Raw genomic sequence first — 16,466 nt, forward strand, 5'->3', positions numbered from 1 at the left:
CCTGCCCAGCTACGTCGCAAGTGTTCCTCTCTCCAGCCCCATCTCCTGGGTGGACCTTGGACCTGTGTTTCCAGTTCTGTTCCTGGCACCATCTCCCGCTGCTCCTGCCTGGACTCCCTGAGAGGACTTTGTACCTGGTTCATCACCTCACCTCATCTGGGTGTGTCAGTGGGTCTGACCTCTAGTGCCTGCTCTGCCCGCCCTGCTCAGGTGCGGCAGGACTCTGCCCAGGCTGGTGAGGGCCACCGCCTTGGCTCCAGCCACCCCCAGCTCATCTTCCCGTGGGGCAGCCCCATTCTGCCGCTGCCCGAGCCTGCTGCCCAGAAAACTGGCGGCAGCAGGCCTCGAGCAGGAAGAAAGCCATCAGGCAAAACCCAGAAACAGAGGCATTTGTGTGGATAGGGGAGGAGTAAGCATGCCTGTCTTGGTGAGGAAGGTGGTGCTAGAAAGAGCTTATTTTTGTTTCCTTGTCTCTTGGCTGACCTAGCAGCAGAGGGGCAGAGCTAGCAGTGCTCGGCCAACACAGAGTACTGAAAACAGCTAAAAACAGCTACTGCGAGCAGCTTTGTGGAAGTACTGCTTGTGGCTGCTTGCTGTAGGGGCTTTTCCTGTCGTATTCCTGGGTGAGCAAATGGCAGCGACTGGTACCTGCTCTGCAGCCCGGCAAAGAGGGCTGTCTGGGCAGAGAAGCCGCAGCCTCCAAGCTAAAGTCGGTACAGCTTCTCTTTCCCTTACGAAGCAAGCGCAGAAAGGGAAAGCAGACTGAGGAGAAAAGAAGGTCTTGTGTGGGGACAGAGAAAAAGCTGGGGAGGTTCACTTGGCTCTGGGGTCAGTGTCAGAGTAATTCTAGACATGATGTGACACACGACAGAGATGACACTAAAGGTCGGTCCCCTCATCAGCCCTCTGACAAGACCTGTCGGTCAGTTACATAGGGCGGTTTTACTCGCTGATCTAATGCAGAGTTGGAAGGTGAGCCTACAGAATGGAAAAATGCAGAAGCTGCTTGAAATAAACTTATTTGTAACGACAGATTGATTTATTTAGATGGCTATCCCATATGTGCCGATATACCTGCAAGCCAAGTTTCGGTGAATGAAAACGGAGTTGTTTCATGCATCCTTAGCGCAATGTGTGTTATGCAATGTGGTTTTTCCGTTGTTTTCTTTTTCTCCCCCCCGCCCCCCTTGCTGACGAGAGCCCGCAAACCCTCCGGAGGTCACCGAGCCAGCTTCCTGCGCGTGTGACAACCGCGTCCTGCACGCCCGCCCGCACCCCTGCCTGCCGGGTGGGGCGAGCATCCCCAGCCAGGGCCTCGGGCATCGCCCGGGCGGAAGAGCCCCCCGACGGGGTCTCCCTCCCGGCAGGCACGGCCGCCGCGCGGGCGCACGTCCCGCCGGCCTCTGCAGCCCTCGGCCCGGGCCGGGCCCCGGCCCCCTCCGCCGCGGCCCGCGGGTCTCGGCAGAGCAGGCCGGCCGTCCCTCGCCTCAGCCCCGCGGGGGCTCCTCGGCGGACACGGGAGGCCGGGGGCGAGGGCGGCGGCCGTTGGCGCTGCAGCCGCCGCTGCCCAGATGTGGCGGCGGGGGTGGGGGAGGGCGGGCGGGGCACGGCCGCGGGGAAGGAGGCGGAGCGGCGGGAACCTAGCCTCGCGCTCGCAGGCGGCGGCCCGATTGGAGGCCCCGCCGGGGAGGCTCCGCCCCCGCGCGCAGGCCCGCCAATGGGCGAGCGCGGCGTGCGCCGCTACCGCGAGAGTTGCGCTGAAGCTGGCGCCGCCATCTTGGAGTTGGGAGAGGCCGCGTCCCGTTCCTGTCCCTCTCGGAGGGTCACGGGCGGGGGAGGGGGAGGATGGGCGCCCGGCGGTGAATTAACGGCGCCCGCGAGCTCGTCTCCCTGACGGTGGGCCGCGGCGGGCGCGGGGGAGGAAGGATGGTGCAGTCCTGTTCCGCCTACCGCTGCCGGAACCGATACGACAAAGAGAAGCCCATCTCCTTCCACAAGTGAGCGCGGGCGGCGGGGCGGGGCCGGGCCGCGGCGGGGGCGGGGCCGGGGCCGGGGCCGGGGCCGGGGCCGGGGCCGTGGCGCGCGCGCCCGCCTGGAGAGGAGGGGTCGGGCGGCGGCGGCGGGCGCGCGCGGGGTCTGTGGGGAGAGGGGGGGACACGCGCGCGGCGTGTCAGTGGGGGGCGGGGCGCAGCGGTCGCCCACGGCCGCTGAGGGGAGAGCCCGGCCGGGCCACCCGCGCCTCGCCTTCCCGCCCTGCGCGTCCCTCTGAGGAAAGCCGAGGGACACGGCGCTTTTGCTGCCTTTTTCAGGGAGAGGGGGGACCCCTCCCCGGGCTCTCAAGGGGCTGAGACCCCCCCCAGCCCGGTCCGTGTGCGAGGTCTGGGTTGGCAGGAGGGGTTTGGCTCCGGAGGTGAGCCCGTCAGAGGGAAAACCGAGCGATCATGCAGCCAGGCGCAGCAGTCCTTAGCTGTAACCCGACCCCGTGTTAAAAAGCTTTCCAGAAAAGCTGAAAGTGCTTCTTATTTACAGGTTTCCTCTTACAAGACCTGATCTTTGCAAGAAATGGGAAGCTGCTGTTAAAAGGAAAAACTTCAAGCCAACCAAGTATAGCAGCATTTGTTCAGAACACTTTACTCCTGATTGCTTTAAAAGGGAATGCAACAACAAGCTTCTGAAAGAAAATGCTGTGCCCACAATATTTTGTTATACTGAACCCAGTGAAAAGGTAAACCCAAAGCACTCGTAGTTTAAGATACTGGGATGTGTGTATGTTGCTCCTATTAGCCTAGCAGGGCTTGATGTAGCAGGGCAGTGGGGAGAAGATGCAGATTGTGAATGATACTGGCTGAGCGTGTGCACCTGGGGGCGTGTGGAGGGCTGTGGTGGCTGAAACACGTCCAACAGCTGTTCTCATTTGCTTTGACAAGAGCAGAGACCTAGGCCATCCGTGCTCTCTGGAGCACATAGAGCATTGTACATCTGTTCTTGTGTGCATACGCAGAAGCCTGAACAGCGTAACTTTGGTTCAAACCTTGTCCTGAATTAAATGGAATGGCAGCAAAGTAAGAAAGTATTGCCCTGTAGTTAGGTTGTTCAGCTGTATTTGTGGCATATTTGGAGTTTTGGAGAGCCTTCAATAATACTTGCAAATTGCACCGTACTCTCCCATGCTGACTGGTGGCTACTGCTAGCGTTGAAGAGGTGATGATGGACCTTAGTTCTGAAACTTAACTGTCCTCTCCAAAGGGCTCTGTCCTCTGGCTTCACAGAGTTCAGGTGAGGTGCAAACAGAGGGGCAGAACAGTAGCTGCACCTGCTATCTGTCTGTGCTGAAACCATCTCTGTCTTGCCTGAACAGCTACTTTGCATTCATAAGCCAGGCTGGTCTCTGAACTTCTGATGGTGGTCTCCTGTGAGATGTATTATTCCCTTCACTGTGCTGCTAAAGCAACTTACTGTGAGATGCAAGTCAGTTACGAGTTCTTCCTTCTTGATGTAATAACTGCAAGACAAGAATGGAAAAGATTGATTCTTAACTCCTATAAAGGATATAAAATATTAGATCTCTTGCTACTCTGCCATAGAGGAAGTGGCAAAGGAGAGAATGGATCTGATGGGTCTAGGGGGTGAAAGACTAATGGGGTGAAGCGCATAGAGGAAAACTGGAACTTTTGCTTGTTTGGTTTTTCTCTTTATATGCGATATTGGATTTGATGTGGAAATGAAAAGGTAATGTATTTGAAAAATTAAAAGTGGCTAATAACAGAGAAGAGAATATAAGCAGAAGGTATGTATGGAAAGACAGACAATTTCCACATAAATATGGCTGTCTTAAGTTTTTTGTTTGATTATGCTTCCCTGCTACCTGTACAACACATATTTTCCTTGTCGTGTAAAATAGTTGCAAAATTTTTTACAGTCTGCAGGCTGAATGGGTGTATAGGGTAATCTGTAAAAGTGTGATTGGTGCAGCCCGACTAGTCGTGAGCCACATTCCCCACTTCATTATCATGCCTGGATCTACAAAACCACAAAAGAGTGCCTTTTAATTATGGAGAAGGATTTGGTACTATTCTTATTTGTCTTTCGGCACTTTTAAATGAACTGCCACATATCTTCAAGAAATAATGTAGTAACAAAGAATAGTAGCGGTTGTTTTGGAATTGAATCCACACTGATTTTGAAATGCAGCTTTTTATCTTTTGCATTATGTAATTTGAAATACTTTTTTTTTTGTTACTTTTGTCTTCGGAGAACCATTTATCGGCTGTAAGAAGTAATTAGAATTCACTTATGATGCGTCAGTGATACCAACGATCTGGTCTCTGTGATATGTTGTGACAATAGTAACGTATTTATAGAGGTAGCATGTGCTGGATAAGCTGCAAATAGAAGTCTCTGTGTGAATTCAGCTGTCCAGCAATGATCTGATTTTTCCTTGTGCTTCCAACAAGGGTGAATTTCTCTTTGAGATTTACATCTTTGCCTTGTCGGTTTTTTAGTAGAAAAGCTTGAAAGTGATAGCTGATAGGGTCAAACTCTGTAGAATATTCATGTGTGAATTAGATAGGCACACTGTTGGCAGTGATTTCGTATAATAGAGAAATAAGAGCTGGCTGGTTTTGTAGTTTAAAGTGATCAGTAGTATTTGAGTGCATATGAAACTTCCCTTCAACACCACTCATGAAACCGCCTTCTCAGTTACTGTCTGCCAAGTGTAGTTTGTACAAGAAGGATATCTAGACCCCCCCCAGTATAAAGTATTAGCTTGTTTGCATGTTAAGTCAAGGAAGTTAGTGACATGACCTTCAGGTCTGATGAGCTGGATATTTAGATGATTGAGGATTGTCAGCCACTCTAATAGTCAACATTGTCCCTGTCCATATGCTATTATGTGTAGTAACAATATTGGCAACAGGTGGGTAGTTAGAAAATTGGTTCAGTGCCTCTTTCACTGAGAATGTCTTAGGCTTTCTTTTTGACAGGCAATATGCAAGTTCTTTTGTTTAAACAGTGCTTTTTAAAATCATCATGTGCACAGAAGGATTTCTGAATTATATTGCATTCCTTTGGGGCAGAAAGAATCTGATTCTCTGCTCTGGCCTATACTCAGGTGGTGAGGGATCTGTGTTGTCCTGAGCCATACAAGCAAACCTATTGAGAGCAGTATGATAAAGACTTCAGTTTCATGTGGAGTTGAGCCAATCAATATTCTGCTGCTGCCAAAAGGGAGAATCGTGCTTCTCTCTTCTGCATCCCATCTGCCAGCCATGCAGTCCTGTTTCTCACTCCTTCCACACACCAGCGCAGGTGTAGGTCATACCTCGTGTTGCGTTGCTTTGACTTTTAATAAAGGACAGAAGATTTCTGCAGTGATGGTGGGAGAGTGAATAGCTTTCTGTTATCTTAGCAACTTACTATGTTTGAGCAAAGAGTAAATACCAGGGCTGGGAGAGCTGCTTTGCTGTTGAAGAGCTGTTTATTTTGGCTCATCTTGTCTCTTGAAACCAAACCCTTATGCTGCAGCCCAAAACCAGTGACACAGTCCCTTCCAGTTGCTGAGAGGCAGGCCTTGCTGTGTCTACCTCTCTGCTCTGCCAGCTTCTCAGCCCCCTTTGTAGGTGATCCTTATCTACCCTCAGCAGAAGATTATCCACTTCTGCTGTGTTTTTGATTAAGTCAGCTGATACGTTCAAAGTATATAATGGTAAGATGCAGCAGAAAGAAGAAGGACAAAGGGGAATGGGATGGCACTGATGAGTTAACAGGTCAGCTGAACTCCGTTTTATAGAACTGCAGCCTGCGTTCTTGCTTCTTAGCTAATCGTGGATGTGTATTTGACCTAAGTCTTCAAGTGAGAGTGATGGCTAATTTTGATTTATTTGAGACATCAAGGGCTTGAGTTTCAAAGAGCCCTGAAATCGAAGCTGCTTAAAAATATCTCCAGTTGAGAAGCCAGACAAAACAGGCCCAGAACTGTTTGTCAGTTTTGAAAAATGTAGGCTTTGAAATTTATTTTATTAATTTCAGTCCTGGTTGTTTGTTTTTCTGGGGCTGTAGTAAGGGAGTTGTGTGGTAAACAATGTTAAGCATGAAAATGTATTTTTTTTTCTTGTTGTTTCTAGCCTGAAGAATTTGCAGAACAGCCAGAAGATCCACTACCGCCTCCTCCACCGCCGCCGCCGCCACCACCACCACCACCACCAGCACCAGCAGCTCCAGTACTACCACGATCTCCATCAACTCCTTCTTTTCATTTGTCTCAAATAGATGCCAGATTTGTAGATCCAAGTATTGGATTATTGATGCCTCCTCTCCAGACCCCTAGCAATCTTGCAGTTTTTTGTGATCACAACTATACCGTAGAGGATACAGTTCATCAGAGAAAAAGAATTCAGCAGCTGGAGGAACAAGTTGAAAAACTGCGTAAGAAGCTCAAGACAGCGCAACAGCGATGCCGGCGTCAGGAAAGACAAATTGAAAAACTGAGAGAGATCGTTCAGTTTCAGAAAGAAAAAGACATATTGGCAGGAAAAGGCTATGTGATTCTGCCTAATGACTATTTTGAAGTTGTAGAAGTACCTGCCTAGAAGTCATGAACATCAGTTTTCACTTTGCTAGGCCAAGAAATTTAGTTTAAAAACTAAATGCTCTCTAATTCTGTGTGTAAGACTCTCCAGAATTCTAAAACAGTAAATGAGATCACATTTTTTCTTCATTGTCATTTCAGTTTGATACACTTTTAATATATTGAAAATGCAAGCGTCTCAGAATTAGAATATGCATTTAGTTTACAAAATCTGAATTGCTTTTACAGAAGGAAAGGATGCAAGGTTGAATACATTTAAAATCTGTTAAATTTTTTTTTTTTTTTTTTTTTTTTTTTTTACAATGGCTGTCTTATGCTTACAGGGGATGGGGAACTGTATCTGGCTGAGAGTGAGGTTGAGGTTGTTGTACACTTAGTGCAAAGTTTTGTCAAGGCATTTAATGTTGGCTTTGGTGATCCCCAGGAAGTAGTTTTCACTGATTTCAGAAGGAGCAGAATTAGGCCAGCTAAGAACACCTGCAAGTGCTGCAGAAAGTCAGAGAAAGATGAGATACACATTTCAGCCTGGGAAAACTTCCAACCTCAGTTTGCTATGCCTTCAGAGCACTGCAAAAAGTCTAATTCCTGGATCCCTTTGGTGAGGTATGTAAATGAACCTCTTCTTTTGGAGTAACCTTTCACCACATGTGTGTTGTGAGGGAGATGAGGAAAATTCATTAGCATAGCTGATGAGAGCTGTAGAAGAGGCTTATGTTTTGAGGACACTTAAAAATACTCCTGAATTGCAGTGCTGCACTGAACATATATGTTATTGGACTGTTGGCAGGATCAAGAAGGCAGTGTACTGCTTACAGTGACTGCTTTTCAAAAGTACTCTGATAATGTACAGTCCCCAATATGTTGGAGTGTGACGTTCCCATAAACTGCAACAGGTAGAATGTTGTCCTCATCCTTCAAATTGTTGGTCTTAATGAACATCTCAACTGTGTGTAGCTTCAGGAAATGAAGTTTTTTTTACTTATCCAAGGTGTCAGGCATTTGTGACTTTCATTGCAGTATACTGTGATTTTCGTTCGTTCGTTCGTTCCTTTTTTTTTTTCTCCCCAAAAGGCACCCACCAAAGGGCAGTTATGGAATTAGACTTTGGGAGTTGCTTGGTGCTAGACTGGTTTTTAATATCTCAAATGCTGCTGCCTCTCCTTCAGCCTTATTAAGACTCTTTCTAAAAATGAATTTAGCATGACAAAGTAGTGCAGCAGTTTGCACTTACTGTCTAACAATTTGTTTAGTCAATGAACTCATTCAAACACAGAGAAAATGGCATCATGCTAACCCTATTGTAGCCTTCACAGCTGAAATTCCTGGATATATTAGACATGAGGAAAATAACTTTTCTCAGTCCATGTCAAACTTGTGTGTAGTGTGGATTCTAGCTCTGATATTAATCAAGTCCTATTCATGATGGCTTTAAAAGCTTCCCTTAATATCCTGTTAGCATGACATTTCGAAATGTTTCGAACCAGTCTTGATACTTCTGACCTCACTCATGCCATGTATCTACTTTCCCTACCATTTCACATACTTAAGATGAACAAAAATGCTGATGCATCCTTTTGTGTAAATTTATTATACCTGATTAAAAATGGAAAGCAAACGGTGTGTTAGATTTTTAACTGCTCTCTATCCTCTTTCCCAACGACTTTGCCAAAACTAGCTTGACATTTTGTATCTTTGTTCCCTGGTTTAGATGCTGGGTTTTTCTTACAGTGTTCCTGAGTCTTGTTGCTGTTACGCTTTATACTTAAACTTGAAAATGCTCAAATTCAAAATGTGACAAGGAAAAGACATTTAAACAACTGTTGCTATGCTGTTGGCATGTGTGGCCAGACAGCAGATTGTTTCTGTTTTCTCTGCAAAATACCCTCTCTTCTCGCTCTCTGGGAATTTAAAGTGTGACTTCCTGAGGCATGGTGGCTTGCTACAATACCACACCCCTGTGGTTGGGGTGCTCCTGCCATCCCCCTCTTCCCCCGCCATTTGGCCATGTACTCCCATTACCACCCTTCTTATTTGCACCGGTTCTGGTGCTGGTTGCGTCCTTCTGCGGGGCAATGCAGCTCACTAAAGCGGTGCGCTGGTTTGGCTCATAGTGGAGAGGCAGAGGAAGACCAACAGTACCAGATCGGATACGAGAAAAAGGCAGGGCCAGGAGCTGGGGATGGGGAGAAGTAAGTCCTCTCCTCTGGCTGCAATGAGCTAGTGCATTACGTCAGCTGCTTCTGAAAATATAAAGGTAACTTCATACTCTTTAACGTTCAGCACTCTTTCTTTCCACCCTGGCCAAAGATCCTCATATCCCCCCACCTTATACTCTGGCTGCTGTGCTTGTTGGGCCCTTCTCTCAGGTATTCCTCCAGAAAAGCAGCCCAACAAAAGTAAGTCATCAAGGTAAACTTAAGGCACACTGATAGAAGGCTGGTGTGTAGAGTTCTTGTGTATTTAAGCTTTTCATGTTGGTGAAGTTGGTTTAATGGCTGACTCAAGTAAATGTTTCTTCCATTGAGAGGGGTGATTATTGCTTGTCTTGAGGTTTCAGTAGTACCAGCTGGAAGAAGGGATTTTTCTAAGAAGAGATGCTGTCCATTCTGACAATGGGCTTGAATTTCTTCTGCAGCAATGCTTTTGTTTTCCTCTTTTTTTTTTTTTTCTTCCCCTTTAAAAAAAAACCTCGCGAACTGCTGATGCAGTGATGCAGAGGGCTAGGTGTGGACTCTGCTAGGCCCATGAGGGCTGTCGATATCACAGAGCTCTGAAGTTGGGAAAAAAGGCTGGCATGGAAACAAGGAATTGCCTTTCAGCAGTTGACTTTTCCTGCACTGTGCCCTACCCTGCGTTATGCTGCAATCTCTGATTGATAGCAATATAAAGAGAGAAGATTAAGGCTATCTGCTACTGGCCAGGCTAGGAAAACAATTCTAGCTTTTCATGTAAAATTAATAAGCACAATATGTTCGCCAAGCATTTGTTAAAATTTGCTCTTTTTTTAAAGTGGGATCTGTTACATTCACACAATCAGCTGCAAAAAAGGGCTGCATCACTTCCTGTTTGTATTGGCCACAACGGGTACCTGCACATAGCAGTGATTTGGTAAAGATCTCTGAAAAAAGTGATTGGGAGTTAAAAAGCGGCATTGGGAATGTAAAATGGCGTGTGGTTGTCCAATTGCATGCAAAGAAGACATTTGTTTAAATGCATGTAACTGCACTTCACTGAAGCCTATTTTATAAAGCAAACAATTAAAGGAAGTCAGAAAGTAGCAAAATTGGCAAAGACGCCCCATCCTTAAAATCTGGACAGAGACACTTCTTTTGAAATGGGCTGATGCTTCAACAGGCAGAAATTAGAGCCACTTCTAAAAAGAGAAGTGTTGGCTTCCCCCTGTTGCCCCAATTTCCCTTTTGCCATGGTAGAGTATCTGACCTGTGTGTAGTGTTTACATTTTTTCTCCCTACACCTCTGCAAAGTATTAGATTTCCCTGTCTAACTGGGACGGTTCAAACCCAGAGGTATGTTTTATGGGGAATAAATGAATAGCTAAATACTTGAATTACTGCTTGTCACACTGAGGGCGTCCTTTGTCACTGCCCTTTTTTCTCTTCTGCTTCCAGTTGCCATCTTGTCTGTGTTGTTACTAGCATGGTCTTAACAACTGTGGCAGCAAATTAATGAAACTGAGATTTCCAAAAAATCTTCTGTCTTGCTGAGATATCATTTTCCTTCAGCTCTGCATAGGGCTTAGGGTACAGGTGCCCTGTGTGGATTTGGAAGGAGTTCTCCTGCAGCTGAAGAAAGTGCAAAGCAAATCCCAGCCTGAATGTAGGAAGAAGGAAAGCAAAGTAGTTGCTTGGGTAAAACTAAAACCACAACAGTTTCTACGTCCATATCAAAAGACTTCTCCTATTACATGCTTCTCTGGAACCAGGCAGTTATTTCTAGTTGCCCTTTTGCTTTGTTTCTTTCCTGAGATCTGTTTTAGGTTTTAGTCTATAGGCTTATCTGTTTCCTGTCAGCTTACACCTTCATCAGGTGGCCTTGGCAGGGTGGAAAGGGGTGTTTTGAGCTATTGTCTAATTTGAACAACCAAAACACAATCTGCCAAAGCATGTTGATGCTTACAGTCTGTCATGGCTGCAAGTTCAGGTCTGTGACTCCTGCTGTTTTAAGCACAGCAGGTTATTTGCCATACTTTAGCCATGATAATGATTTATTAATAAAAGAGGAAGAGCATAACAGGATACATGATTCCAAAATTTGATGATGACAGTAATTGCTATTACAGATTTATCTTTGTGCCTGTTCAATGCTTTCAACAGAAATTTTATCTTCTTATTGAGGTCTTTTGAATGAACTGCAGCATTTTATTGCACAAATTGGGCAGAAGGCCTTACAGTGTTATACAGACTGAAGGAGTTTAAAAGTGTGCAGAAAAAACGTGTTGCAAAGTTGTTGTTTAATCCACTATGAATAATTTGAAACAGTTCCCAAAGGAAAGTAATCTTAAATATTCCTAAGTCAAAGAAAACATTTAAATCAGTTACTCAGAAAGAAATTTTCAAGAACCTCTCTTGAGAATAGATACATTACTTTGTCATAATTAAATCATTGCAATAATTAAATCTCTCCACAGTCTTGCCACTCTTAGTTCATTTAGCATTGAGTATCAAGCCTTTTAATGCCTGTCGTGCAAAATGATCTAGTGATCCTCCTGTAGCTGCCTCCTCCTATTGTACAGGGAAAATAGATTGTAAGGCCTGGGCTCACACATTCCTGGAACCTCTGAAAAAGTCATTGTCCTCTGCATCTTCATTGGTTCTAGTGGTCTATTAAAAGGTCTTTTAGTTAGGGAGAAGCATGAGGCTAGTCATTTGTTTTTTGTTTTGTTGTGTTGTGTTTTTTTGACTCAGGGAGGACTTGAGCAAATTAGGCAGGCTTCTCATTTCCTTTCAGGTTTCACTGGATGTGAGTATTGAAGGTTCAGGGTCTATGGCTATACTAGTCATCTATAGATGAACCAACTCTTCAGTATTTGAGTCTGTGAAAGACATGGGATTTCCTTTTGAAGATCTCCAGTTCAGTGACCTGGGACAGGTAATCCAGAAAAAGGAGGAGGTCTTGCCTTCAGTAATGGTTTCTTCTTTCATCCTGGGCTCATTTACCAGCCCCCAGCCAGAGTCCAATACTCTCTAACCAGGTTCTCATAGATATACCCCAGGTCTTTGATTTAGCAGAGTGATACAGCAATGTACTGAAATCACAGCACAAGCACAGTATAGCAATTGCAATATACAGTGGAATCACAATACATATGTACTGTACACATTCCCATTACAGGTCTCTCAATGCTCGCCATCATGACACTGTGTGTCCCCAGTTGCTGGGAAGGAATATGTGGGTTAAACCCAGCTCAAGCCAGTTGCTCTCTTCCAAGCTGATTTTGTGAGTTGTTCAGTTTTTGTACTTTATATTGGGCTGAGTCACATGCAGACTCCCCTCCCACGATGGTCTGGCTAGCTCAGGAAAACATTACTCTTGACTAATTATTTCAGGGAAGGCTGTTTATGCAACCTGATGACTGATACAGCTGTATACCTAAAACAAAGGTTACCATCCAGTCCCCCTTGTGTTGAGATAGTTTGAGCTTTCTTTATGACACTTCGTCGTTATTCCTTACATTCTTCCCTCAGCTCATCACTTGATGATCTTAAAGGTCTTTTCCAACCTAAACGATTCTATGATTCTATGATCTCCTCTGGGCCTTCTTCCATTGCAGGGGTCAGTCACATATTCCCACGCTGTCTCTTTTCAGGAGTGTCCTCACACATGTCTTTTGCAGGAAGAAGTGAACTTTTTTGGCTTCCGGTGCTTTACAGTCTGGACCTGTGGCTCAGAAAGGAAGGAATTTTTTCAGGGGTGGTACTTTTTCTGTGTTAAAAGGAAGGGATCTTGTTCTGGGCTTAAGAAATCCCAAGACTTCCACCTGCACTTTCAGGTTTAGGATAATAACCACAGCAGCTGACTCTGCAGAGAAGGAAGCTTCAGGATATCCACTTTCACAGCTCAGTCCAGAGTTCTTTTCTTGTATTGATAGGATCAGACTCTTCATTCATCAATTCACTGATGTTGATGCTGTCGGGTCCAGAGGAATGGCACCTGCATGCAAAGAAAATGTAAACGGAGAGAGAGTTGTTCCCAAGCTGGCTGTGAGACACCAAGGTGGAGTCTTCTGCTCTCGCGAGAGCATATGCCACGTGAGCTCAGGCCACAGAGGCTGGCCTTACTGATAAGTGTTTCCATTTCTAATATTTTAAGCTTGATCTGCACTTCCAGGCTTGTCTCATAGGTGTCCTGAGCTGATACGGTGTTTTATCAAGTGATTTTGTGGTGGTGGTTTATCTGAGGGACTCCAGGAGTCACTGCCTGATGAACGAATATTTGTGGTGTTATGTCCAAGGACTGAAAAGAATTTATTTATCAATAACCTAAAATTCTGTAGTCTGTATGTACATTCAGTTCCTATCTTCATTTGTCTCTTTCTGAGCCCAGACAGGAAAATCTTTTTATTAGTTTTCTTTCCTTTGACTGACAAGGGACTAAAATTGCTTAGGGTTTATTTATGTGTCCAGCGTGGCGAGGAACTTGGCAGGTTCTGCACTACAGGTACTAAAGCATGGAAATCTCTTGGTCATGGATAATAGGAAACATGTTGATCCCCCCAAGGTGAATGTGCATGTGGCTATTTCAGCTTGGGGAACTCTAGTTATTTGGAAGTAATCTATTTAAAATATACACACACACACAAACCACAGTTATAGTGTCAGTGGAGTTATCTTTCTTTGATACTGCCATCAGCTGACAAAATCAGATTTCCTGGTGGTAACTTTTCATATAACTAAAAAACTATCTATATCTCTCTATATATATAGTATATAGATATATAAAATATAGAATATATATATAATATCTTTTACACTCAAATGTTCAAGCAAGCTTATGATGAAATCACAATTAATCTAACAATATCACTCTGTTGATAACCATTCTTCCATCGATATTGACATTGACTTCTTGGCCTGTCTACTAAGGTTGTTATGACTTAATTTTTTGCTTCAGGATATACCAGCTTAATAGCTGTCAGGTAATTGATATGTATATAACTTCAGTGATAAGATGTAATTAAATTAAACTAATATCTGCAAATGGTGCTTTCTTGTGTTGTTCCCAATGCCGCCTGACAGACTGGATTCCTAAACCAAATCAAAAACCAGCCCCCTTCAACACCTTTTACTCCTTCAGTTACAGAAGAAATCATAAGCTTATATATGCAGTAGATTACATTGGCCTTTCTTGTTTTTCACAGTACGATCACCACAAAGTCTTGCAAGCATGCTGTCTACTGCACCCATCATCTCTGTGATGAGATATGACTGTAGAAGTAAGACTTTTCTCCCCACTAGAAATATTTTCTAATCTTGAACGTTATCTCATTTTCTCTTTTTCTTGTGTGCCTTGCCTTGCTCCTCTACAGCATCACTCTTCTCTCTTACCAAAGATTCATTTGATCTTTTCTATTACTACTTTCAGAATTTAAACATCTGTGTTTCTTACCACATTTGCATTTGCTGATCTTTTATACACGGCAATGAGACACTGACCTGCTCAGTTACAGAGCTTGTCAGCAATTGAGCACTGGGGTATTTGGAATGTGGGGCAGTAACCTTTTATTATGGACTGGTAACTTTTTACTGTTTCATACTATAAAACATGTCACAGAGATGAAAATGCAAAACACTGTTGGAAACAGCATTGGAACGAAAAGCATGTCTCAGCTGAAGACTGCTTCAGGTTAATGGATGAGTTTCGCCTGAGGAAAGCAGAGGCTTGCTTATTATTTCAATGGGTTTTACTCTCTCTGCTTTCAAGCTGAGTTTTCACTTTTATTCTACTTGTCTCTTGATTCCTATATATAAGACTATATATATAAAAGGTATAAAAGTGATCTCAGCGATTCTCAGGGGAGCTGAGAGCTTTCTGAGCAACGTCTTCACCACTGGCGTAACTTTCCTCCGACAGAAATCAACGGTAAAAGTCCTGCCTGTGCTGAAATGCTGAAAGCCTAACAGAACATTTTGGGCAAAGCCTCGCTGAATCCCATGGGGCTGGGATTTCTTCTTTGTATTGCTGAAAATGGTATTGCTGTATCGTTGGAAAGTCCACCATGGGTTTTTCTCATCAGCCTTGTGCAGAAGAGGGGGCACTGGGGCAGTGTCATTGTTTCAGACAAGACTAAGCAGCATCATTCTTTGGCAACAAAGTCATGAAGCCCTATATTGTTTCAGCTGCTAAGTGTTCATGATGTCACAATGGGAGATGGGCTTCACAGCAGTGTGACAGTCTGCGGCGCTGCTGTGAGATCATGGTAAGGTAAAATCCAGCTGCAATGATAAATGGTTATTTACCTGAGTGAATAAGGTGTCTGATAGTATTCCTAGCCAAACAGTCATCCCCATTACCCGTAGAGGAATTAAACTCTGAAGCATTCCTGCAGTCTTTTTTTTTTGCTCCTTTCGATTTTGCTGATTATCTGATGCATCTGGAGTTAATGCATCATGCTCTCTGGGCTTGCTGAGAGCCTCAAAACATATGAAACCAGTCTGTTGGCTGACTGAAATGTCATTTGAGGCGGGCACGTTGCACTGGAAGAGAATGTGAGGACTTGCCCCAGTGAGGACAAATAAGGGTGATAATGTGGAGAAGGGTGACTGCAGCCCAGTTCGTTTCATTAGGGCTTGAGGCAGTTAAAAGACCTTTTTGGGTCTTTGTGGAGTTTAGTGGTGGTGGCATTTGTTCTGCAAGCTCTACAAGAGCCATGGCAAGTTGTTTCCTGGCACTCTTCCCTGTCATTCGTCGACCTGCCAGGGTCTGGCCCTGCGCTTATCCGCCTTCCTTTGGAGAGCTGGACCTCTTCCCAGCCCCAGTCCCCCTGCGCCGTGGGAATAGTCTGCAGAGCATTTTGGCTGTGGTCCCATACGTGCCTCCTCCTACTAATGCACACAAACTGTTGGACTGTGCTCCCAGTTCAGGGAGTTATTCCAACCCAGCCTTTGTTTGCTATTAGACGAAGTTACGTAAATATTTTAAACTAAGTTAATTCTTCTGACTAGGCACAGACAGGCCATCAAAAGAGTTATAGGAAATAGGATATTCTGGCGTGGTAGAAAAGGCAAATCTAGTGTTTACATATTTTTATAAGTAACATCAATTATGCTTTCTAGTGACATGAAGCTGTAAACATTTGGGTTTTGTATTCAGCTTCTCTGGCTTGTCAGAAGCAAGATAAATTACAGATATCAAAGATGCCATCCAGTAGAGATAGCTTTTTGGGTCTCAAAACCTCTGAGTTTGCTGTTTTAAAACTTTAAACTCTTCAATGAGCTTATGCAGTTTTAAGATACATCCATTGGTTACATATGCCACCAAATAATTACAGGACATTCTACTAGCTAACATTACCTTCACATCCCTTCTGTAATGATTATATGTTGCCTAAAAGTTAATTTTTGCAAATTACATAAAAAACATACTCTGACTTCACTCAGAAACTGTGAAGGAGTCTGATACACTGTGCTTTGTTTACACTCATGTTTAACATCAAGTGTTTCCATAGTCCCAGGCTAATTGATATTACTCAGAACTTCTGTTGTAGATATAGGCTGTTATGCATGGATGTCCAAGGCCTTTATTTCTTCTGTACTCAATACTCTTAGACAGCTGGTAGGAAAACTGAAAAACCACGAAAAATCACCTAATATAAATCATTTCATTTGTGCCACTCAGAAGTCTAACTGGATTTTGTTTG

The 16,466-nt window shown here is 44.6% G+C and overlaps 1 protein-coding gene across 1 annotated transcript; it reads left to right on the forward strand.

Annotated features, from left to right (window-relative positions):
* Nucleotides 1-1,803: 1,803 nt before the first annotated feature.
* Nucleotides 1,804-8,208, forward strand: THAP1 (THAP domain containing 1). Its single transcript, XM_072860220.1, has 3 exons — nt 1,804-1,997; nt 2,530-2,725; nt 6,126-8,208. The coding sequence occupies exons 1-3, from the start codon at nt 1,927-1,929 to the stop codon at nt 6,588-6,590; spliced, it is 732 nt and encodes a 243-aa protein (XP_072716321.1). The 5' UTR covers nt 1,804-1,926; the 3' UTR covers nt 6,591-8,208.
* Nucleotides 8,209-16,466: the final 8,258 nt, after the last annotated feature.

Source organism: Ciconia boyciana, chromosome 4 (genome assembly GCF_034638445.1).
Source record: "Ciconia boyciana chromosome 4, ASM3463844v1, whole genome shotgun sequence".
Taxonomy (NCBI): Eukaryota; Metazoa; Chordata; class Aves; order Ciconiiformes; family Ciconiidae; genus Ciconia; species Ciconia boyciana.